The 24730-nt window shown below is 42.8% G+C and overlaps 1 protein-coding gene across 1 annotated transcript in view; it reads right to left on the reverse strand.

Moving 5' to 3' along the window:
• LOC143289659 (protein zer-1 homolog) overlaps positions 1–23823 on the reverse strand; it is a 37923-nt gene extending 14100 nt beyond the window's left edge. Inside the window, exons 1-11 of the mRNA XM_076598708.1 lie at positions 23723–23823; positions 19640–20675; positions 15003–15185; positions 13214–13358; positions 12519–12662; positions 11230–11288; positions 10111–10173; positions 8349–8403; positions 7587–7640; positions 3022–3183; positions 1804–1894 (exon numbers count right to left, since the gene is read on the reverse strand). Of these exons, the coding sequence (XP_076454823.1) occupies positions 1804–1894; positions 3022–3183; positions 7587–7640; positions 8349–8403; positions 10111–10173; positions 11230–11288; positions 12519–12662; positions 13214–13358; positions 15003–15185; positions 19640–20583 (1900 nt within the window). The 5' untranslated portion in view covers positions 20584–20675; positions 23723–23823. The remainder of the gene's footprint in view (positions 1–1803; positions 1895–3021; positions 3184–7586; positions 7641–8348; positions 8404–10110; positions 10174–11229; positions 11289–12518; positions 12663–13213; positions 13359–15002; positions 15186–19639; positions 20676–23722) is intronic.
• Between the last annotated feature and the right edge of the window lie 907 nt (positions 23824–24730).

Here is a 24730-nt window from a genome sequence, read left to right on the forward strand (position 1 = left end):
CACAAGAATCAAGAACTTTTAATCCTTTGACATGGAGGATACAGATCAGAAACGAATGCATTGCTCAAGCAAAAGAAAACATTCAAAATTCAACTGAGCAAATTCGCTCGGTAAATTTCACACCACTTCGCACACAACTTTTTCAGGTCTTGTGATTTAATCCGTTTCATTCCTGATATTTCACAGCCATGCAAATCGAATAACCCCCACCTGCTTCCTACCAAAAGTACCTAGGTGTGAGAACTCAAAACTAAATTAACCCCTTAGTTTCTCATATATCTTATTGACAGCTAAATTCTATGTATACAAATGTAGAATCAACAAAGTAAAACCAACATTACAAATGTTCAAAAAAGACCTCAAACAGGCATATGAAGTAGACAAGTATGCCTTTAACATAACTATGGAATATAACAAGTTTGTGGAAAAATGGGCACTTTATAACTGTTTGATACAAGATTAAGCTTTTCAATGCTACCTTGAAACTTTGACATTGAACATAACATTGTTTTGCTGTTATAGATTTGTCAGTATTTAGAACTTAATTATATGCTTACCCTGTACTTTCTAATGCACAAAACATATAAATTCTGTATCTGTAAACCTTTGAATAAAAAATGTTGGAAAAAAAAATTAACCCCTTAGTTGCTGCTGTTTGTCAGTGAAGGGCTGTCACCTCTCTGAGATCAGACAAGAGCTTACAGATCAAACCAAATCTAATCAAAATCAAAAACACATGGAAATTAACTTGTGCAATCCCAGGGTCGTTGTAAACACCAACATGACATGATCAGGCACATTTTAAAGGACACTGAAACTAGTCAAACAGGAACTCACAGTTGCTGCCGACAGATTGAAACAGACCACACACACATGCGTCAATAAGGTATTGCACAACAATGTATAAAGAAAATGAAAAATAAAAACAAAAAATAAAAAACAAATAAATAGAAATAAAATACAACACCCAGTACATAAATCATTTATATCTAAATGTACTAACACACACACGCACACACACATACACTACACTACACACAAACACACAAGGTATTGCACAACAATGTAAAACAAATATAACCATCCCCCCAGAATGGTCATATTGTCAGTCACCATTCTGTAGACTTCCTCCTCTTTAAGGCTGCATTACTTTTGATCAGAAAAATCAGTTACACCATTGAAAAGTTCACAAAAAAAGTCGCCGCTACACTTTAAACTCATGTCATACTGATCTCATTTCCCACACTGATCTTGTTTCACAAATTCTTCTTCTTCTGCGTTCCCTGACCACGCTAGATTTTCAGTCCGGTCAGGACAGAGAAGTCCGTGGTCCGTCGCAGGGACCCAGCCGGTCCCCACAGTTTCTCTTGGAGCTCCACCAGACTGGGCCATGCCTGGCGTCTCAGAGCGTCAAAAGTGGGGCAGGACTGCAGGATATGGGAGGGGGTCTGTGGGCCTGTCAGTATTTGATATCTTCAGACGGTAGAGGTGGGAGAGGAGCTGACAGTGTCCCGTTCACAGTCTGAAGATTGTGACCTGTGCAGCTCTGTCCAGCTACATGGATGCTGTCCTTTTCGTCTTGTTTCACAAATGATTACTTTCGCAGTTAATGGGTGAAAGACATATTCGGTTCCCAAAGTTCTTCAAAAGTGAAGTGAACTGGATAATCAGTCCGAGAACATGGGCAGTTCATGCACGCAGCAGCTCATCTGTGATGGCCCAACATAGGCAGTACGGTACACACAGCTCACTCATCTGTGACGTCCCACTATGGACAGTACGGCAGTACACTCAGCAGCTTACCTGTGACGTTCCACAAGGTGCTCCAAGCCACCTCCAGCACATCGTCGCACTCCCCAATCCTCACCTTGCGGTTGATGATCTGCAGCATCGTCTGCACACACACACACACACACACAAACGTCATGTCAAGTCCACTTCATTATCTCTCAAGAGAAATTACCATGTGGTCGTAGAGCTCACAATACAAACATCATAAGATGTACAACCTCAACAGCCCCCTACCTACATTCACACAAAACACTTTCACATGCACAAACACATTTGTTGATACCTTAACTGTGAACAGCACGCCATCAGTTCTTTCTCTTTGAACTCCATTGCAAACACACACGCTTATCCCACCCTCCACCCACCCCACGGAAACACACACACACACACACACAAACACACATGCACACACACACACACACACACACACACACACAGCACACACACACACCCACACACACACACACACCACACACACACACACACACACCACACACACACACACTCTCATACCCCTCCAATAACCACTGTCCTCAATGGTGCCCAGTTTGCCGACAAGCTCCTTCCTCCCTGACCTTGACCTTAACACCCAACCTCTCCAACACATGCCGCCACACCCACTCTCAACCCCCACTCCCCCCCAACCCCGCAGAGGGGAGAGTGGGAGTGGAGGGAGAAGGGGGTGTGTGTGTATGTGTGTGTGCATGTGTGTGTGTGTGAATCGTGGACCTTAACAGCTGAAATAGAAAAGAGAATACAGTCCACTGAGATGAGATGCTTTCAAAGACCCCTGGGCATCTCCTACAAAGATCATATCACGAACGAAGAAGTTTGAAACAGAATCAGGCAAGTCTTTGGGCCCTACGAAGACACCTGTTGACCTTGGTCAAGAGACGCAAGCTCAAATGGTAGGGCCATGTCACGAGATCATCAGGGCTTGCCAAGACATTCCTGCAGGGCACAGTGCAAGGGAGGCAGACAGAGGAAGAGATGGGAGGACAACATCCCAGAATGGACGGGCTTGAGGTTGAGCGATACAGTCAGGAGGTCAGAAAACCGAGAGAATTGGAGGATGCTGGTTGCCAGATCACCTGTGGCGCCCCAACGGTCCACAAGACTACGGGATAGGTGAAGGGTGAAGGTGATGTGTGTGAGTGTGTGTGTGTTTGCGTGCGTGCGTGCGTGTGTGTGTGTGCTGTTTTTCTCCCACACAGAGAGCAGCCCACTGACCTCAATGGCTCCCAGCTTGCCAACCAGCTCCTTCTCCTTGCCGTCCACCTGGCAGGCCAGACAGTTGAGGAGGAAGATGCCCAGGCGGTGGATGAACTCGTCGCGGTAGTCGTACTTCAGCATGTCCAGCAGCTGCTTTACCAGCCGCTCGTAGCAGAACATCTGCCACCATAGTTTCAAGTTCAGGCACGCCTAACCCCAAATCTGCTTGTCAGGAACAACACACATTAGAATCAGGGACAGGGTATTATTTTCAGGGAACATCTGAGCAAGCATATGCAGTCGGTGCTTACCCACACGCGCATTGGTCCTGCCGAAGTTACTTCACTGGTGACGGAAATCGAGCCGACTTTCACAAAAAGGCTTTGGTACTGTTCTGACAGTTCCCGCTTTTCACGAAGTGGCTTCGGCTGTATTTGGCAGCATTTCTGTAAGTCTTAACGAAGTGTCTTCAGCAATGGCTGGAAGCCTTAATCTAAGCGTACACTTGTACCCACTAGATACTTCAGGAAAAAAATGTCACAGTCGGATTTTTTTAATTTTCTGGGACATGCAGCAAATATCTGTATTTCCGGGACACCCTGTCCACTTCATCAATTTTCTTTTTGACAAATACGGGCCCTCAGTAATGGTAGGTATGCCTGCAAGTTTCAAGTTTTAATTATCCTTTCACTCCTTTCACTGGAGTATGGAGGATTAGTACAGAGTAAAATTATTTCATGCCCAGAATAAACATTTCCAAATGCTCACAACAGCATCACATAGAATCTGAGAAAACACAAGCATCTCTTAAACTCCCACAAAAAATATCTAGACAACATTTGCAAATTTAATAAAGGTACTTACAACTAAGGTCACTTTTTTGCCTCCTTTGAGCATACTGAGAAAGTTAAAAACACATTTTGAAGACAATATTTTCTGGGGGATGTACCTTTTTCGCAACTGCTCATACTTGGGACATTCCATTACAAAATGGAACTCATCCCCTATTACAGATATGTTACAAACCCTGCATAACTGTGACACTCATGGTATGCCATTGCGTCTCCCTATTTCTATTTCCGACTTTCGATCACTACTTCGAAATTTAGAGAAGCTGATAAAGTAATTGTCAGGCATTTGACTTATGTATTTTTCTCTTCCAAAATAATTTTTGAAATTTCAAAAGAACAAACATTTATTACTCGCTTCTAAAGCCTGTCTCCATGAATTTTTAAAAACGCGCACACACAAGCATGCACGTCTGATGTAATTTGTTTTGTTTTCGCTGTCCCAACATCCGCACCGTTTGGCATTACTCTCACGCCGCTCATTCCGGGACCCCCATGCACTACCAAACCCCTGGTTTGTCTGAAAGTCCCAGCATCAGCAGTCCAAAGGGAACCATTGAATGTCAGGTCTGTAAGGGGCCACACACCAGAGGAGACCCTGCACTGCTGCTGAGTCACTTCAGTGGATTTCAGTAGTGCCTGTTCTATTGTTACGTACTAACGACACCACCTACTAAGCCCCCTAATGACAACAATAACGCCTTAGACTTTGTCTTATTTATTTATTTTTATTATTATTATTACTACTACCTTTTTTATATTATAATTATTATTTATTTATCTATTTATTTATTTATTTATTTATGTAAGCTTATCTATTATTTATTCACCCCTTTTTTCTTTTTTTTTCTCAAGGCCTAAGTGCGTTGGGTTACGCTGCTGGTCAGGCATCTGCTTGGCAGATGTGGTGTAGCGTATATGGATTTGTCCGAACGCAGTGACGCCTCTTTGAGCTACTGAAACTGAAACTGAGTCGCGGAGCCAGACTGAGCGAGCGTCTCTCCCACAGTGGAGACCACCCACCACCATGTCTCTCTAAGCGCGTTGGGTTATGCTGCTGGTCAGGCATCTGCTCAACAGATGTGGTGTAGCGTGTATGGATTTGTCCGAACGCAGTGACACCTCCTTGAGAAAGTGAAACTGAAACTGAAACTCTCCAACAACAGTACCCCAGTGACACTGCCGACACTGAGGACTTTGAAAGACCTTCACCCCAAGCACGGAAGTGGAGAAGGATCAAAACTGAGGTCACCATGAAGCAGGGCACGAAAGGCCACAGACATTTTCTTCTTTTTTTTTTAATGATCAAGGAGGAAGATAGGTCTCATGTAATTTGTTTGCAGAAAAGAAGCCAATGTCTATGAACGTCGAATGATCTATAACATACAGGGCACCTGTTATCAGGCGATTCCTACAGTTTTGTCTCAATTTTCTCCATTCATAACATCTGACAGGTTTTCATTACCAGATAAGAACCATCTTTACAATTTATTAAGACCACTAACTCTTGAGACGTAATCTTGACAAGGTTATATCTATGTGCTACTTATTTGTGACACATGACGGACACTTTTCTGCATGAAAAACACTTCTGAAAGAATCAAACAGTGGTTTTGAGAGGAGCAGCTGCGGAGTGGTTAAAGCACTGGATTCTGTGTGAGGGAACTGGGTTTGAACCCTGGTCACAGCCCCTAGTGAGGTTGAAGATGGAGGGGATTTTTTTCCCCGAATCTCCTCAGATCAACAGATGTGTGTTTGACGGGCGCAATAGCCGAGTGGTTAAAGCGTTGGACTGTCAATCTGAGGGTTCGAATCACGGTGACGGCGCCTGGTGGGTAAAGGGTGGAGATTTTCCCGATCTCCCAGGTCAACATATGTGCAGACCTGCTAGTGCCTGAACCCCCTTCGTGTGTATATGCAAGCAGAAGATCAAATACGCACGTTAAAGATCCTGTAATCCATGCCAGCGTTCGGTGGGTTATGGAAACAAGAACATACCCAGCATGCCCACCCCCGAAAACGGAGTATTGCTGCCTACATGGCGGGGTAAAAACGGTCATAAAAGCCCACTCGTGTGCATACGAGTGAACGCAGAAGAAGATGTGTAAACCTGCTTGTGCCTGCAACCCCTTTACGTGTACACACTTGAAGAAGACCAACTACGCATGTGTCACTTTTTCAACGCCACAAATGACTTTAGTTCCGTAGACAGTGAAAGCGAGGAGTCATGTTAATAAAAGGACCATTTTTCAAACTGTAACAAAGCTTGACAGCTGCAGCCAGTTTCCCCAGCAGTGGAACGATAACTAACCTTATTTCTTTTTTTTAATTATATTATTATTATTTATTTATTTTATTTCATTTTGTTTAGTTATTTTTTTTTTTTTTTTTTTTTTTTTTTTTAATTTATTCATTTACTTTTTCTTTTTTTTTATTTTCTTTTTTTTAACTTTTTTTTCTCTCAAGGCCTGACAAAGCGCGCTGGGTTACGCTGCTGGTCAGGCATCTATCTGCTTGGCAGATGTGGTGTAGCGTATATGGATTTGTCCGAATGCAGTGACGCCTCCTTGACCTACTGAAACTGAAACTGAAACTGCTCCCAAACCCGAGTTTAAAGTGAACAAGTCCACTGTGTTGTTCCGACATGAACCACAGCCTGTGAATGAGAGCATCATATCTAAAATATTTGGCACTGGGCAGAGTTTGTGTTTTTTTTAAACAGAAACCTGGTGGTGAACGAGTTAAGGCCAGACACGATAGTGAAATTTTGACCAAAATAATGATTTTTTGTGATTTTTCGTTTTTTCGCATAATTTGCTTCTTCAGCATCTAATCTTTATAGTCCGTTTCACCTGGGTCCTGACAAGATGGCATGGAGAGCCTTGGCCAAAGGAATGATTAAGCGCTTATAGTTTTTAGAGGCGTTTGATTGGCTGAGAGCGGGTGGGCCCGTCTTTTCACTGTTAGCCGCGCGAAATTTGGCCAAGCAGAGCAAACCAATAGGCCTAGTTTGCATCAGTTTGACATGGTACAGTATATGACACCAAAACTATATTCACTTAAATAAAGCTTTAAACAGCATCAACATGTGTGATTTCTTGTGAGTACCAAGCACATCTCTTTCTTTTTCTGTTTTCTCAGTTTTGTGTTTTGTCCTCGTAATACCATTTTTCAAAATGCTAATGCTCAAAAACTTTAAAAGATAGCATGTTCAAACTTGGTACTTTCTTTCTTTGTGTATTCATCTCTATTATAGTGCAGTGGTTTGTATAGTACTAGTAAAAGAATGAATATACAGTCATTTGGAAAAAATTATGTCAAGGAATTTATACACATTTCAACAACAAAAATAATAATAAATGTATTTATTCAAATTCAAAAATACCACTGCACTATAATAAAGAACAAATACAAATAAATCAAATAAAACAAACAGAAATAACATATCTATAAAGGTATCGAAGTTTTAAGCTTTTCAGTTTTTTGTCGGCCATTTTGGATTTGTTTCCATGGAAACCGTCACGACAAATTGCACAAAATGACCTTTTTAGACATGTTTAGTCCAATATCTTTGCATACCATGTCACAGAAAGACATAAACTTCAGGTTTATTTCATACGTTTTGTACTACCGTGTCTGGCCTTAACATCCTGTTACCCACGTCAGTGTCAGTGTTATGACGATAAGAACATGCACACACCCCCAAACAAGCAACAGTAAGCAGTCGGCACTCACCACATCACTGGGCAGGTTGAGGTGGCACAGAGTCAAGGAGGCGTTTCTCATCATCTGGAAAACAATGTAACCAGATTCAGACATTTCTCATCATCTGGAAAACAACGTAACTAGATTCAGGCGTTTCTCATCATCTGGAAAACAACATAACTAGATTCAGGCGTTTCTCATCATCTGGAAAACAACATAACTAGATTCAGGCGTTTCTCATCATCTGGGGCTGTTTTGGAGGATGTGCCCCACTGTCTGGGCTTCCTGTCAACAGGGGACAGGTGGGAGATGGCAGTATGGCTATATATATATATACAGTGGAGTGACGGCCTAGAGGTAACACGTCTGCCTAGAAAGCAAGAGAATCTGAGCGCGCTGGTTCGAATCACGGCTCAGCCGCCTTGACTGGTGATCTGGACGCTAGTCATTCAGATAAGACGATAAACCGAGGTCCCGCGTGCAGCATGCACTTAGCACACGTAAAAGAACCCACGGCAACAAAAGTGTTGTTCCTGGCAAAATTCTGTCGAAAAATCCACTTCAAAAGGAAAAAAAAAACAAACTGCAGGTAGGAAAAAATACAAAAGCAATGGGTGGTGCTGTGGTGTAGCAACGCGCTCTCCTTGGGGAAAGCAGCCTGAATTTCACAGAAATCTGTTCTGATAAAAACAAAAAAAACAAAACAAATAAAAACAAACAAATATATTTGTTTCCTCCAAAAATCAAACGATGCCCGATCAGACCAGTGTCTGTGATAGGATGAGTACTTACTGTCTGGTCGAAGCAGTGCTCGTTCATTGCCGCCAACAACAGGTTCACCAGTTCCCTGTAACACAGCATCCAGTGCTCTGTGCAAAGTTTGAACATCCACATGCACATCTACATGGGTACTCTTCCTCACTTTCTCTCATGCTTAGTAATTTCCACAAATAAAGATTTTCTTTCTCTCAAACCGTAAAGTAGCAAGAAATAGTTTTAAAACTAGCCTTAAAGCTAGCCTTAGACTATTAACAAAAAGGGCTTGTACTTGCAAAAATCAAACAGATTATACATGCTCTCATAACTTTCTAATTTCCAATACTTAAGAATTATTCCTTTGAATGAAAACTGTAAATTTGCATGGAGTCAGTTTGAAAACTAGCAACCAGCCATAAACGGCTAAAAATGGGAAGTAATAGCAAAAAAACCAGACTACTTCTTCTTCTTCGTTTGTGGCCTGTGACTCCCAAGTTCACTCGTATACACGAGTGGGCTTTTTGTATTTGTATTTGTATTTCTTTTTATCACGACAGATTTCTCTGTGTGAAATTCGGGCTGTTCTCCCCAGGGAGAGCGCGTCGCTACACTACAGCGCCACCCTTTTTTTTTTTTTTTTTTCCTGCGTGCAGTTTTATTTGCTTTTCCTATTCAAGTGGATTTTTCGACAGAATTTTGCCAGGAACAATCCTTTTGTTGCCGTGGGTTCTTTTATGTGTGCTAAGTGCATGCTGCACACGGGATCTCGGTTTATCGTCTCATCCGAATGACTAGCGTCCAGACCACCACTCAAGGTCTAGTGGAGGGAGAGAAAATACCGGCAGCTGAGCCGTGATTCGAACCAGCGCGCTCAGATTCTCTCGTTTCCTAGGCGGACGCATTACCTCTAGGCTTTTATGTCTATAACACTTTTACCCCTGCCATGTGGGCATTCATACTCCTTTTTTGGGGGTGGGGTGTGGGGGTGGGGAGGGCGGTGAATGCTGGGTATGTTCTTGTTTCCATAACCCACTGAACTCCGACATGGATTACAGCTTTAACATGTGTATCTGATCTTCTGCATGAGTATACACACATAAAGGAGGTTCAGGCACAAGCAGGCCTGCACATACATCGACCTGGGAGATTGGAAAAATCTCCACCCTTTAACCCACAAAGGTAGCGTGACCGGGATTCGATCCTGAGATTAAACGTCAATTGCTCTTACCACTTGGCTGCTGCACACGTCGCTAACACCAGACAAACTGTCACACAGAGAAATCTGCTGTGATAAAAAGAAATACAAATACAAAATACAAATACAAATGTTTAAAAAAATTTATTTGTGGAGTGATGGCCTAGAGGTAACGCATCCGCCTAGGAAGCGAGAAAATCTGAGCGCACTGGTTCAAATCACGGCTCGGCCGCCGATATTTTCTCCCCCTCCACTAGACCTTGAGTGGTGGTCTGGACGCTAGTCATTCGGATGAGACGATAAACCGAGGCCCCGTGTGCAGCATGCACTTAGCGCACATAAAAGAACCCACGGCAACAAGAGGGTTGTTCCTGGCAAAATTCTATAGAAAAATCCACTTCGATAGGGAAAACAAATGAAACTGCAGGCAGGAAAAAATACCAAAAAAAAATGGGTGGCGCTGTATTATAGCGACGCGCTCTCCCTGGGGAGAGCAGCCCGAATTTCACACAGAGAAATCTGCTGTGATAAAAAGAAATACAAATACAAATACAAATACTTGTCGCTGATCAAGACCAACTAGCTGCAGGCTATGACTCTCACCTCTTGTGCTGGTAGGTGATGTACTGTTTGTGTTCCCCTTTGGCAATGTAGAACAGGGAAGCACTGCAAAGAGACAACTTCACTTCAGTGCTCTTGTCTTTCCTTCTTGACTCTCTAACCACCCCCCCTCTCTCTCTCTCTCTCTCTCTCTGCGTCTGTGTGTGTGTGTGTTACTCGCTTCCGTTCCGTACAGATGTGAGCAATGTTGTGTCTCTCAGTTTGACGCTGTGTTATACTCGTACATTATACATGTATTAAGTATTCAGTATAACTACATTTATATGCGTACATGTTTGTGTGTCTCTTAGAACAACGGCAGATGTGTAAGTCGGCCAAAGTGCTAATATCTTCACCGTTGGAAAATAAAGATTCATTCATTCATTCATTCATTCATCCGTTCTCTCTTTCTTCAAGACTGTTTAAACACGTCTCTTAGTTCACTTCTCCGATCAAACAACAAGCAGAGATATTGCCATGTATCAAAATTTTTATTTTCCATGCGATCAAAAGGAGAAATCATATACTCAGACCTGATTAAGTAGAATTAATGAATTATGATATTGTGTCATCTATTCAAGTGTTATTGTACCCCTTCCCATGCCCACCCCCAGTCCCCTGGTTTTTAATTGTGGTCCATGGCCAAAGTTCATTGAAACATTTTTGTTCATTCGTTCTCTCTCTCTCTCTCTCTCTCTATATATATATATAGAGAGAGAGAGAGATAATATACAGATAGATAAATGTATATATAGACAGACTGACTGACTGACTGACAGACACACAGATGGACAGACAGATGGACAGACACACACACAGATGGACAGGGGTACGGACAGATGGACAGACAGTTTAGACAGTAATTAAAACAGAATGAAAAGGAAATTTTCTATCTAAATTTACGTTTAAATAACATACTTACCGTGACCCAACTAGTGCAGACTCCGGCAGGGGTCTGACATTCCTGTCCTGTGCAAACTACTATCCGCCTATGCGGAGAAAAAGAGAGCAACTACGGCCGATAACCTCCCGGAAGTAGGTAACCTCCCCTTTGTCCCGCTAGCTAGCGCCCTCGATATATATATACATAATACAATGCCGTCACTTCATCAGCACCCTTACCTTCCAGCTATCTGTATACTGGAATCTGTGGGATACATCTTCATGGCAGCAAGTACACCCTAAAAGCATTAGGACAAAAAACAACAACAAAAAAACAATGTCATTCACAATCCTTGCAATGTACTGGGACGAAATACACAAACTTGCATGCTCACAGTCGCATACATACACAAGCACACACACACACACACACACACTCATAACATCCTCTCTTTCTCTCATGCTACCATACACTCTCTCTCTTTCTCTCTCTCTCTCTCTTTGTCACACAAACACACATATTCTCTCTCTCTCTCTCTCTCTCTCCTTCCTTTTTTATTTTTCTTCTTTTTATTCCATTCATACAATAACACACACGCACACACACACACACACACACTCACACAAACACACACTCATTCTCTCTCACACACACATACACACTCTCTGTCTCTCTCTCTCAGTCTGTCTCTCTCTCTCTCACACAAATACCCACAGACCAACACACACAAACCCCCACAACTCTCCCCCCCCCCAACTGACACACACCTTCACACACAAACACACACACATACACACACACACACCAACCACGGGTTCGAATTTTACTCTCTTTTTTTTTTTTTTTAGTGCCAGTCGGGCACTCTGGACAAAACGTTTGAGTGCCCAATTGTGGTTTTGGGTGCCAGCATAATAAAAATGAAATAAAATCTTCCTTCGTTTCAACAGTGCGCCAAGGAAAGTCTTTCTGCCAGGCATCATTGTACACGCGCTGGTGCTTCGATTCTTATTCCTGCTGTTTATTCTTTTTGTCATTCTGATTTCTCGTCTCTGTTTCAGGAGCCATTTCTTTTAACATTAAAGGTGGGAAACATTGTTCGTCGCTAAAGCGCCATGAACGTCAACATCTGATCAGCGTACGCACAAAGATGCTGCTCCGCAAAGTGACCTGCAGCAGACGACACTTAACATTTCAATCGGCCGCGTTCGAGCTTGCTTTCTTGGTGTGTCTTTTAATCAATTTTCTTTCGCCTCAATAGCTTTTTGAGTGCCAAATGGGCACTCTCGACAGAAAATTTACATGCCCGAGCTAACTTTTTGTAGCATTTGCACCCGGGGCCCCCGCTAAAACACACACACAAAGGCCCACAAACCCCAGCCCCACCCCTGCCCCCCAACACAAACACACCTTCACACACACACACATCAACACACACACATCAACACACATAACCTCCCCACCCCCACACCCTATGACCCTCTCCCCCCCACCCCCACCCCCACTCCCACACCCACACACAGAAACCTACCTCCAGGGCCTGGCGGTGGTTGTGGACGCTGGTGAACCTGAAGAGGCTGAAGAGGTCGTTGAGGGCCCGGCCAAGCAGCAGATAGTTGTCCACATAGCGCTGTACGGCCAGCACCACCTGAGTGGAGTCAGCGTCCCCTGTCACCTGCACACATACACATACACACAGATGCCAACACCTGTCACCTGCACACACACACACACACAGAGATGCCAACACCTGTCACCTGCACACATACACACACACACAGATGCCAACACCTGTCACCTGCACACACACACACACACACACAGAGATGCCAACACCTGTCACCTGCACACACACACACACACAGATGCCAACACCTGTCACCTGCACACACACACACACACACACAGAGATGCCAACACCTGTCACCTGCACACACACACACACAGATGCTAACACCTGTCACCTGCACACACACACAAAGATGCCAATACCTGTCACCTGCACACAAACACAGATGCCAACACCTGTCACCTGCACACACACACAGATGCCAACACCTGTCACCTGCACACACACACACACACACACACACACACACACACACACGCACAGATGCCAACCCCTGTCACCTGCAAATTATAAGAAAAAGGGGAAAAGACAAAAAAAACTAAATAAATAAACAAAGGGAAAGTGTAGTCAGACCAACATGCAACAAACGGACCCACCCTTTTGGCAGGGATGTTTTTGCGTCGACAGGCATTGTAAGCACAGCCGTAGAGGCCCAGGAACTCAAACTCTCGCTCCTCAAGGCCCGGTATGGAGCACTTTTTCTCCTCTTCCTCCTCCATCGTCACCCCATCCTTGGCGTCCCTGAATCACACACACACACACAGTACATCCACTCTCAGTTTCAAGGAGGCATTAACTCTCTCCATACGAATGGCAAAATCGACGACGTTAACAGCGTTTCACCCCAGTTACCATCATCAAAATATTGCAAGCGGAAGGCTCTTATACTGAAGAGGTGAATGTTGACAAAGAATACCACAATTCTGACGACGGAAGCTAAAGGTTGAGTCATTCAGACACCCACTGGACATCCGAGGGGTCTGTGTAGAGGAGAAAAGAGGACTGGCCGTACTGAGTGAGTTAAAGCATGCAGTGATCTATGTACACTGCACCACATGTCAATCTGTTATAAAAATTTTTTTTTTTTTTAAAGATAGATTTTTCAAAAGGAGCAGATGCCTGACCTACACGTAAACCCAGCCGATATGCTGCACATCTGTATTAAAAAGGAAATTTTCTATCTAAAATTACGTTTAAATAACATACTTACTTACCGTGACCCAACTAGTGCAGACTCTGGCAGGGGTCTGACATTCCTGTCCTGTGCAAACTACTACTATCCGCCTATGCGGAGAAAACGAAAGTACTACGGCCGATAACCTCCCAGAAGTGGGTAACCTCCCCTTTGTCCTGCTGGTATATACACACACACATATATATATATACATATAATCTTTTTCTTCCACATTCACTTGTACGAGTATGTACGTGAGTGGGCTTTTCTGTGTATGACCGTTTTCACTCCAGCCATTTAGGCAGTCGTACTGGGCAGAGGTGGGGCACACTGGGTAGGTTCTTGTTCCTGTGACCCACCAAATGCTGACATGGACAACGGGGCCTTTAACGTGCACATTGGACCTTCTGTATGCGTACACACATGAAGGGGTTTCAGGCACCAGCAGGTCTGCACATCTGTTGACCTGTGAGACTGGAAAAAATCTCTACCCTTAACCCACCAGGCACCATTATCTTGAAAACTTGAGTATCTGTGTGAACATTAGTGGTTATGATAGGAATCATTCCCCCTGTCAGTGTCTGCACGAGGGAGAAATGCTTACAGGTAAGTATTTTTTTAGAATAACAAGAACATAGTGGAATGATGGCCTAGAGGTAGCGCATCTACCTAGGAAGCGAGAGAATGTGAGTGCGCTGGTTCAAATCACGGCTCAGCCATCGATATTTTCTCCCCCTCCACTAGACCTTGAGTGGTGGTCTGGATGCTAGTCATTTGGATGAGACGATAATCCGAGGTCCCGTGTGCAGCATGCACTTAACGCATGTAAAAGAACACACGGCAACAAAAGGGTTGTTCCTGGCAAAATTCTGCAGAAAAACCCACTTCGATAAGAATAACAAATGAGACTGCACGCAGGAAAAAACAAACACACAAAAAAAGGGTGGCACTGTAGCATAGCAACGCGCTCTCCCTGGGGACAGCAGCCTGAATTTCACACAGAGAAACCTGTTGTGATAAAAAGAAATACAAATACCAATACAAATACAAATAAAGAGGTAGATTGAAAGAATCTCGACAAAGGTCAACTTACATGAGATAAAAGATGTCAAGCCACAGGCTTTTCTTTAGAACGAGAACATACATGACTGGGAGGACACTGCACAGACTGTCCGCACTGTTCACTGACACCGGGAAGCATCTCAACTCACTTTTTGTAAGGGCTCATGCGGTGGCTGACGGCCTCCACCGCTTCAAAGCCGGCCAGGTTGGTGCCGGAGATGTCGAGGGAAACCAGCATGGGCAGGGTGTCCACGATGGCCTTCAGCTTGCCGGCAGCGGTGAGGTACATCACAGGGTTCATGTCCTCATCCCCTTGGGACAAGTCCAGGTGTCTGCAACACCATACCTACACTGTTAACCTTTCTTATGGCCTTTTAATGCAGTTTGTTTGGTTGGTTGTTTTGTTGTTGTTGTTGTTTTGTTTGCTTGTTTTTTAATGAACGAACGATATTTTATTTTACGAGGGTAAAGGAGTAAGCACAAAGTACTTGTTTACATCCAGCCCTCTGGGCAATAATAATAATTATAATAAATAATTGAGAAAAAAAAAAGGAAAAAAAAAGAAGCGAGAGTCAATTCACAACACCAACATCAAAAGTACACAAGCATGAGCAAACATAAAAATAGAGCTTATGTACAATACAGTATCGCGATAGATGAGTAACAACGAGGACAATAGGGTAGGGGCATGGTGGAGAGCGGAAGATAAAATGACCAAGGGGAAGAGTAAAGAAGGTAGGGGAGGCTGACTGAACAGACAGATGGAGACAGTGGAGTGATGGCCTATAGGTAACGCGTCCGCCTAGGAAGCGAGAGAATCTGAGGGCGCTGGTTCGAATCACGGCTCAGCCCCCTCCATTAGACCTTGAGTGGTGGTCTGGACGCTAGTCATTCGGATGAGACGATAAACCGAAGTCCCGTGTGCAGCATGCACTTAGCGCACGTAAAAGAACCCACGGCAACAAAAGGGTTGTTCCTGGCAAAATTCTGTAGAAAAATCCACTTCGACAGGAAAAACAACTAAAACTGCACACAGGAAAAAATACAAAAAAATGGGTGGCGCTGTAGTATAACGACGCGCTCTCCCTGGGGAGAGCAGCCCGAATTTCACACAGAGAAATCTGTTGTGATAAAAAGGAATACAAATACAAATACAAAATAGTGACAGTGACAGTGGAGACAGACATAGAGAGAGACTGACAGGGGAGGAGAGAGGTGTGAATATACTGACAATCTATACATGTTTGTTGTTTATAATTGATATGTGTCACATAATCACATGTTTTTCAATAAATGTGCACGATATATGTTTTTAAAGTTAGAGATGCTTTTTACAGTGTTTACATTGAGGCAGGATAATAATTCATTCCATAAACAGCCCCCTGAATAAGACAGACTAGATTTTAAAAGATCGATCCTTGGAAGTGGCACCATAACTTTATGAACATGACGATAAGTGTTGGTCACAAATTTATTCTTTAGTGAGGGGGGAGTTGTTTCTTTTAGTCTGACATCTGCGGTTTATAAATGTATCCAGTCTAAACAACTCTTTACCAAGATAAAATACAATGAGATAAGATAACTTGATAAGGTACAACTTAATTCACAGAAATAAATCTTTTGGCTCAAGTACCTGTCCAGGTGACTGCTACATTGAACCTGCACTGTGCAGCTTTCTTTATGGCCTTCAAATGTAGAACTTTTTTTTTTTTTTCGTTGTTGTTGTCGTTTTGGTCTGACGTCGGCGGTTTATAAATTCATCCAGTCTGAACAACTCTTTACCAAGATAAGATACAATCAGATGAGATAAGATACAACTTAACTGTCTAAAATTATAGTAAAAATTCACAGAAATTCGTCTTTTCATTCAAGTACAGGCCCAGGTGTACGCAACAGCCAACCTACACTGCGCAGTTTTCTTTTCTTTTTTTTTTTTTTTTTGGTCCGATGTCTGCAGTTTATAACTCCAGTCTGAACAACTCTTTACCAGGATAAGACACAACTTAACTGTCTAAAAATGCAGAGAAATGTGTCTCTTTAGCTCAAGTACAGGTCCAGGTGTCTACAACAGCCAACCTGCACTGTGCAGCATTTTTCTTCTTTTTTTTCTTTGGTCCAACGTCTGCGGTTTATAAATCCAGTCTGAACAACTCTTCACCAAGATAAGATATGATGAGATAAGGTAAGATACAACTGTCTAAAAATGCACAGAAATGTGTCTCTTTAGCTGAAGTACAGGTCCAGGTGTCTACAACAGCCAACCTGCACTGTGCAGCATTTTTCTTTTTCTCTTTGGTCCAGCATCTGTGGTTTATAAATCGAGTCTGAACAACTCTTTCCCAGCATGAGATGAGATAAGAATGTTAACTTAATTGTCTAAAAATGCACAGAAATTTGTCTTTTCGCTCAAGTACACGTCTGTCGGAGTGTGTATGTGTGCGTGCCTGAAATCTGATTGAATGACACAGGAAACGAACGATGAGCGCGACGGGCGCAATAGCCGAGTGGTTAAAGCGTTGGACTTTCAATCTGAAGGACCTGGGTTCGAATCACGGTGACGGCGCCTGGTGGGTAAAGGGTGGAGATTTTTACCATCTCCCAGGTCAACATATGTGCAGACCTGCTAGTGCCTGAACCGCCTTCGTGTGTAAATGCATGCAGAAGATCGAATACGCACGTTAAAGATCCTGTAATCCATGTCAGCGTTCGGTGGGTTATGGAAGCAAGAACATTCCCAGCATGCACACCCCCGAAAGCGGAGTATGACTGCCTACATGGCGGGGTAAAAACGGTCATGCACGTAAAAGCCCACTCGTGTGCATACGAGAATGCAGAAAAAGAAGAAGAAGACACAGGAAACGAATGATGAGCTCCCAGTGGCAGCCGGCCTAGCCATCAGTTGGCTCTACCCAAGTTGGCAGCCTGTTGTGAATATGACCCCGTGTTTGCAAAGCGCTTAAAAGTTCAAGCTTGGTCTCCAACCGAGGACAGGCGTTATATATGTATCCATATCATATCGTAATCCGTGTGTGTGGGGTGGGGGGGTGGGGAGGTGGGGGGGTGCGGGTGTGTGCTGATTATCTGGTTGTGGTTTTCCGCAATTCATCTGTATTCTTATCTTATGTGTCTATTATAATCAATGTGCAGTATAGTAGGCTATGTTTATAATTATATTCAAATAATGTTTCTTAATTCTTTCTGTTTTTACATAAAGAATACTAGTTATTACCTGCAGTGTGTGGATGCATGTATGAAACAATGTATGTGATATTTTTTACATTTGTATCTTCGTAATATTCGTAGAAGCTGCTGTTGACTTTTACAGTTACGGTCGCCATGTTGTTTACTTGCCTATGTTGTAATAATGCACCTGACCAAATTTCTCCAGTTGGAGATAATAAAGTTATTCTTATCTTATCTTATCACTCAATCAATCAGGTCGCTGTCAAGGTGTCTACAACAGCCAACCTGTACCATACAGCTTTCTTTTCTTTTCTTTTTTTTTTCTTTTTTTTTTTTGTTCTTTTTTGGTCTGATATCAGTGGTTTATAAATCCTGTCTCAAGAACTCTTTATAAAGATGAGATGAGATAGGATGATCAGATAAAGGAAGAGAAGAAAAGATGGAGAAGAACAGGAGACAAGATGAAGAGAAAAGATGAGAAGAGAAAGAAGATACAACTTAATTCACACTATTGTTTTAAAATGCACAGGAAATGTGTCTTTTCGCTCCTGGGCAGGTCCAGGTGTCTGCAACACCATTCCTGCACTGTCTGTGGTTTATAAATCCACATCAGAACAATTCTTTTCTAAGACAGGATAAGATACAACTTCATTTCATTGTCTTAACTCTCTCCATACGAACGGCGAAAGAGACGACGTTAACAGCGTTTCACCCCAATTATCATCATCAAAATATTGCAAGCGGAAGGCTCTTACACTGAAGAGGCGAATGTTGACAAAGAATACCACAATTCTGATGACGGAAGCTAAAGGTTGGGTCATTCAGACACCCACTGGACATCCGAGGGGTCTGTGTAGAGGAGAAGAGAGGACTGGCCGTACTGAGTAAGTTAAAATGCACAGAAATTTGTCTGTTGGCTCAAGTTCATGTAATTGTTACAATAAACACGTCAAGTACAATCACTTTTACATGACGAACATTAATGAAAACGTATACGCAACACAATAACTAAAAGTATTAGTAGGTCTTTGATTTAAAGTGTAAGTCATCCTATCCCCGTAAATTCTAATCTTCACTGATAATTTCATACGACATACATATGTATATATTTGTTTTACTTTTTGTTTGTTTGTTTTTTAGTCAGTTCTTTAATCCCTTTGTCTTCTACTCTTTGTCATGGAGGTCTTTGATTCAATAGAAGTTTCTTCTTCTTCTTCTTCGTTCGTGGGCTGCAACTCCCACGTTCACTCGTTTGTACACGAGTAGGTTTTTACGCGTATGGCCGTTTTTACCCCGCCATGTAGGCAACCATACTCCGTTTTCGGGGGTAATAGAAGTTTCAACTAAAGTCAGTGCTCCCAGAATTCATGTTTCAAAAATAAAACTTTAAAAATTACAACTGATTACAAAATTAAAAACATGCATTCTAAACTTACAAGTTACACAAATAAAATCTTTAATTTAAATTTAAAAAAACAACAACAAATAAAAAACATCAAAAGACAGGAAACAAAGAAGCAAACAAACCAAGACAAGACCAGACCAGACCAGAAAAAAAAAAACAACCAAACAAACAAAAATCTGACAAAAACTCTACACCCACTGCAGTTTTTGAAGCCAGCGGAATATATCAAGGACAGCATCGAAGTCCACGATCCTGATGTTGGAGAGGTTCAGGTTGACCAGGGCTGTGAGCTCCTTCAGGCAGGTCAGCTCCTCCAGGTTGACCCGGCACATGCTCAGGCTCAGGTGAGTCAGGTCCCGCAGAGGGCTCAGCAGGTTGGAGATGACCATGCTGTTGAAGCTGAGGTCCCGAGCCGGGGACACACGGAACTGCAGGTTGTGCAGCACCAGCCACCGCAGGTTAGGGCAGGTCAGTCGGTAGTAGTCCTCATCCATGGAGAAGGAAGGGGTGCCGTCTACCTGGGAGCCGGCGCTGTGGATGTTCTCGGAGCTGTCGGCGCTGTACTGCCCCTGGATGAAGGCGTCCACGGCGTTGGTCATGGGCTCCTTCTCCAGACGCAGCACACGCAGGGTCTTCAGCTTCTTGATGATGGACAGGCAGCGCCACACGCAGGGCATCTTCAGCTCCATGATGGGCTGGGCTGATATCATCTTCAGCCCCATCTCCAGGGAGTGGTCGGCCACGGGGCGGAGGTCGGCCCGACTTAGGCTGGTGACCTCTGTGTCCGAGAATACCGACAGTTTTTCAAAGGTGATTTCTTTCCGGTCCTCACAATCTTCGCTGAGGGCGACCAGAAACCGATCACACAGAGACTTGGGCAGGTACACCCCCGGTCGCATGTGGTAGCATGTGGTCACTTCCGGGTCCACACGGGTGCTTCCGTCAAAGTCCACATGGTCCAGCCCATAATCGTCATTCTCAGCAGCGGCGCAGGCTCCGCCAGCCTCTGCATCATCCACCACCGGTAACCTGGGCTTTCCTTGCTCGGCTATGATGTAGAGGTTTCTGGCCAGGAATCGCAGGACAATGTCTTCCAGTCTGTCCGGGGCGTTGACTGGCCACATGCTCTGTGCAGTCTCCATCGTGCTCTGCCTTGTGACTGACCAAATTCCACAGCTGGTAGATCTACGTCTTTCTGTTCCAACTTACCCCTCAGCAGGCAGAACATTTAAGTCTGAAAGAAAGCGGACACATCGATAAATGTTGTAACGGCGGACAGAACATTCAAGTCTGAAAGAAAGTGGACACACTGATAAATGTTGTAACAGCGGGCAGAACATTCAAGTCTGAAAGAAAGTGGACACATCAATAAATGTTGAAACAGTGCGCAGAACATTCAAGTCTGAAAGAAAATGGACATGTCAATAAACTTTTCAACAGTTTCACACACACAACTTCACTAAAGTCTGCATGACACTGAAACAGTATATCAAGTAGTTTACATAAGGTTTCTTTTGAGTTCATGACTTTAAATTCTATGGTAATGTCACTGTCAGTGTTGAAACATGTATTCCAAGTCTCTATTCATCCAAAGAGTGCAACCCTTACAAAAAGAACAAGAGAGGCAAGGCCTTCAAGACTCACTTGTGATAAATTAAGTCCCCTAGCATTAATTACAGAGTAATTCCCCTTTTTTACTATTTGCCCCAAAACATTTGCATAATAAATAAAACTTCCATGCTTATCAAAAGAAGTTCCTGTTTGAACAAAAAATGATAATAATAACTCCTCTTGTTGTTGTGTCAGAATAAGAGGTCAAAGTGCCAAGTTTAGAGAATACAAAAAATATAAATATAACAGTAAATGCAGTTTGCATATAATTAGGCTGTTTTTTTTTCTTTCTTTTTTTTGTGCCCATCCCAGAGGTGCAATATTGTTTTAAACAAGATGACTGGAAAGAACTGAATTTTTCCTATTTTTATGCCAAATTTGGTGTCAACTGACAAAGTATTCGCAGAGAAAATGTCAATGTTAAAGTTTACCACGGACACACAGACACACGGACACACGACACACACACACACACACACAGAGACAACCGAACACCAGGTTAAAACATAGACTCACTTTGTTTACACAAGTGAGTCAAAAAAATTAAATAAATAAATTAATTTAAAAAAAGCTCTTTCACCGTAAGCTATATTTCTGGGGACACAGACAGTCTCAACATTTATCAATGTTGGAATGTCAATAATAATAATAATGTACATCTGAATAGCGTTTACGATGCGGCTCTAAGCAGCTTTAACAATACACCTGTTACAGTGTTAGTGTTATATATATATAAGAAACAGAAATTTTTTTTTTAATTTTTTAGAGATATTATTTGCTCCTTCTGCTAGAAACTCAGGTTATATCATTTCTGACCTTGGGCAAGCATGTTTCAAATATTTGTCCATCTACTTATGTCGTGATATGATGGATCAATTTATCCATAGGAATTCAACCAATGAAGCAGCAAAAATCCTTGCCTGTGCCTTTATTTTTTTGTTTGTAAAAGGTTGACTTTTGTGATACACTCCATTCTAGCTGTTCACAGTACATTCTTCATAAGCTTCAAAAGACACAATATTCTGCAGCAAGTCTTATCCATACAAAAAGGAGGAGTTTGTATTATACTCCATGTTTGGTGTTACATATACTTACCATGTCAAACTCGAATGCATCAGTTTGACATGGTACAGTATATGACACCAAAAGGAGGAGTTTGTATTATACTCCATGTTTGGTGTTACATATACTTACCATGTCAAACTGATGCATTCGAGTTTGACATGGTACAGTATATGACACCAAAAGATATGATCATGCTCAACCACTCCTCCCAGCACTTCACTGGCTCCAAGCACTGATGAAGTATAAGCTTGCAACACTCTGTCACAATTTTTTCTTTGCTTCATCTCCTGCGTATATCCATGACCCTCTGCCTACATGCCTTCCAGACAACTGTGCTCATCCTCAGACAAGGACTAGCTCAGTACATGCTGCACACAGGACTTCGGTTTATTGTCTCATCTGAATGACTAGTGACCAGACTACCACTCAAGGTCTAGTGGAGGGGAAGAAAATACTGGATACAACCCAGTATGACAAATCATGCAACAGTGCACACAGATATATTACAAGTCTGCAGGAATTGTCACGGTGAGACAAATGATGTCAATTGTGACAAATCATGAAATGACGGTCAATATCAATTTTCATTTTGAAAAATAATGTACGTGTGACAAATTGTAATGCAACAGGGACATGGGTTGAGCCATATCAGAGGTGGATTTCTTTCTTTTTTCTTTTTTTTTCCCATGGCCAGCTTCTAGTTCTAACCAGAGCTGAGTGTGTCAAGGGCTCATATGGGAAGACTAAGACCACACAATTGAGGGTCATCCAATTTACATTTGTGTCTTAAGGAGTGTTGCTCAAATTTCCGGACCAATACTGCAGGCTTCCATTTGAGAATAAAGAGAGTGAGTGTGTGTGTGTGTGTGAGAGAGAGAGAGAGAGAGAGAGAGAGAGAGAGAGTCTTTCCACTAGTTCCAGCCTACTCTGTTGTGGCCATGATGTTTTGCCCTCTTTTGGTGGTCCAGTTGGTGACAACTTTTTTTCATTTTAACTCATGTTAGTTCAGATAGACACTGGTTTGAACAAACTCTGGGAATGGAGATCATTGCTAGTGAGAATTTCTTGAACAGATTCTGCTGGATAATGTAAGTGCACATTCTGCTGGATTATGTAACTGTACGTGCAGTTTTGCCACCTTGTGAAAATAGCTTCCAAATGTTACACTGATAGCAAATTCAGAATTAAACAAAAATATGACAAGAGAGAAACAGAAAATGCTTACAAATAGTTCTGCTTTTATGATAGTTTCCACGTTTTAAGAATTACGATGTAGTCGCTTATGAAGTCCTGTCAGACACGTGTGAGAATGAAGTATCGAGCATCAACAATCATGCATTGGGTCGAACTTTAACAGAATTAACGAATGCAGACATGAACTCAAAATACAGCAATGTCAACAAAAACAAAATTAATATAATAATCAGTAACTAATCGTGTTTCAACTGATGCCCTTGTTGTTGAAGAGAAATCCAGCTGCAAAATAAAATCAACAAGTTTCCGATTAATTTTAAAAACATGTTTGAAATTTGCATACTGTGGTGAAGATACGTGGAGAAAAAAAACAAACAGGTCTTCGAGAACAGCATCTGATAGTGAACTCACATGATGAACAAGGTTCTGCGTTTCTCCAGCCAAAAGGTCCACCTCTACCTTCCCCGCAACACTGACAAAACACAAGAACTTTGCTTCGGCGTAGGGCCTAGCACTTCCGGATGGGGTCAAACTAACTCTCAGTCACTGAATTTTCCCCCGTGGATATTTCTTCTGCTTCTCTTCATTTCAACAATGTCAAGGATAATCAATATGACTGCTACCAACATTTAGATGGACTGTGAAAAAGAAGAAGAAGAGGAGGAAGAAGAAGAAGATTCCTGCAGGTTCATACCTATCCATTCTTGGATATTATCTCAGTTCCCACTTCGATCTTCCTCTGTCTTCCTCGCTTGCCAGTGCGGCTTCCTCTCTGACTGCCCCTTACATGAAGGTATTTGTAAGACCCGTTGAGCGGGAAATATATCCATTCCACATCATTATTTCTTAACGACTGTGAGGAGGTCGTCATAGAGTCCTTTTTTTTTTCTTTTTTCTTTTTTTTTTTTTTTGCTGCCCCATCACTCTGCACCGTTTCAGTGGCATTACTCCCACGCCGCTCATTCCGAGTTCCCTATACACAGCCACACCCGGGTGCGTCTGTCGCAGTCCTAGTGCTGGCAGTCCACAGAGAACCATAGACGGTAGGTCTCCAGGAGGCCTCACACCAGAGGAGACCCTGCACTGCTGTTCATAAAGCCGGGTCTTTGTAAGACCCGTTCAGCAAGAAACATTTTTCTGGCGTTTCTTAGACGACTGTGAGGAGGTCATCATGAAGTCCTGCTGCTTGTTGGATCTTGTTGCGAACCTCGAGTCTTTGTTTGTGACATGATCTGTGTGTTGGTTGCCCAAGATCTTCCTGTAGCATCTCATTAAGCTATCAGGATCTTTCTTTGCATGTCTGCTGATAGCGTCCAAGTTTTGCAGGCATCTATAGGGGAAGACTGACAACTGAGGCAAGGGAGCGCAACAGGCACATGGATTTGGGGGTGCAGACTGATGTTCTTGTCACTCCAGATG

Source organism: Babylonia areolata, chromosome 14 (genome assembly GCF_041734735.1).
Source record: "Babylonia areolata isolate BAREFJ2019XMU chromosome 14, ASM4173473v1, whole genome shotgun sequence".
NCBI classification, from domain to species: Eukaryota; Metazoa; Mollusca; class Gastropoda; order Neogastropoda; family Buccinidae; genus Babylonia; species Babylonia areolata.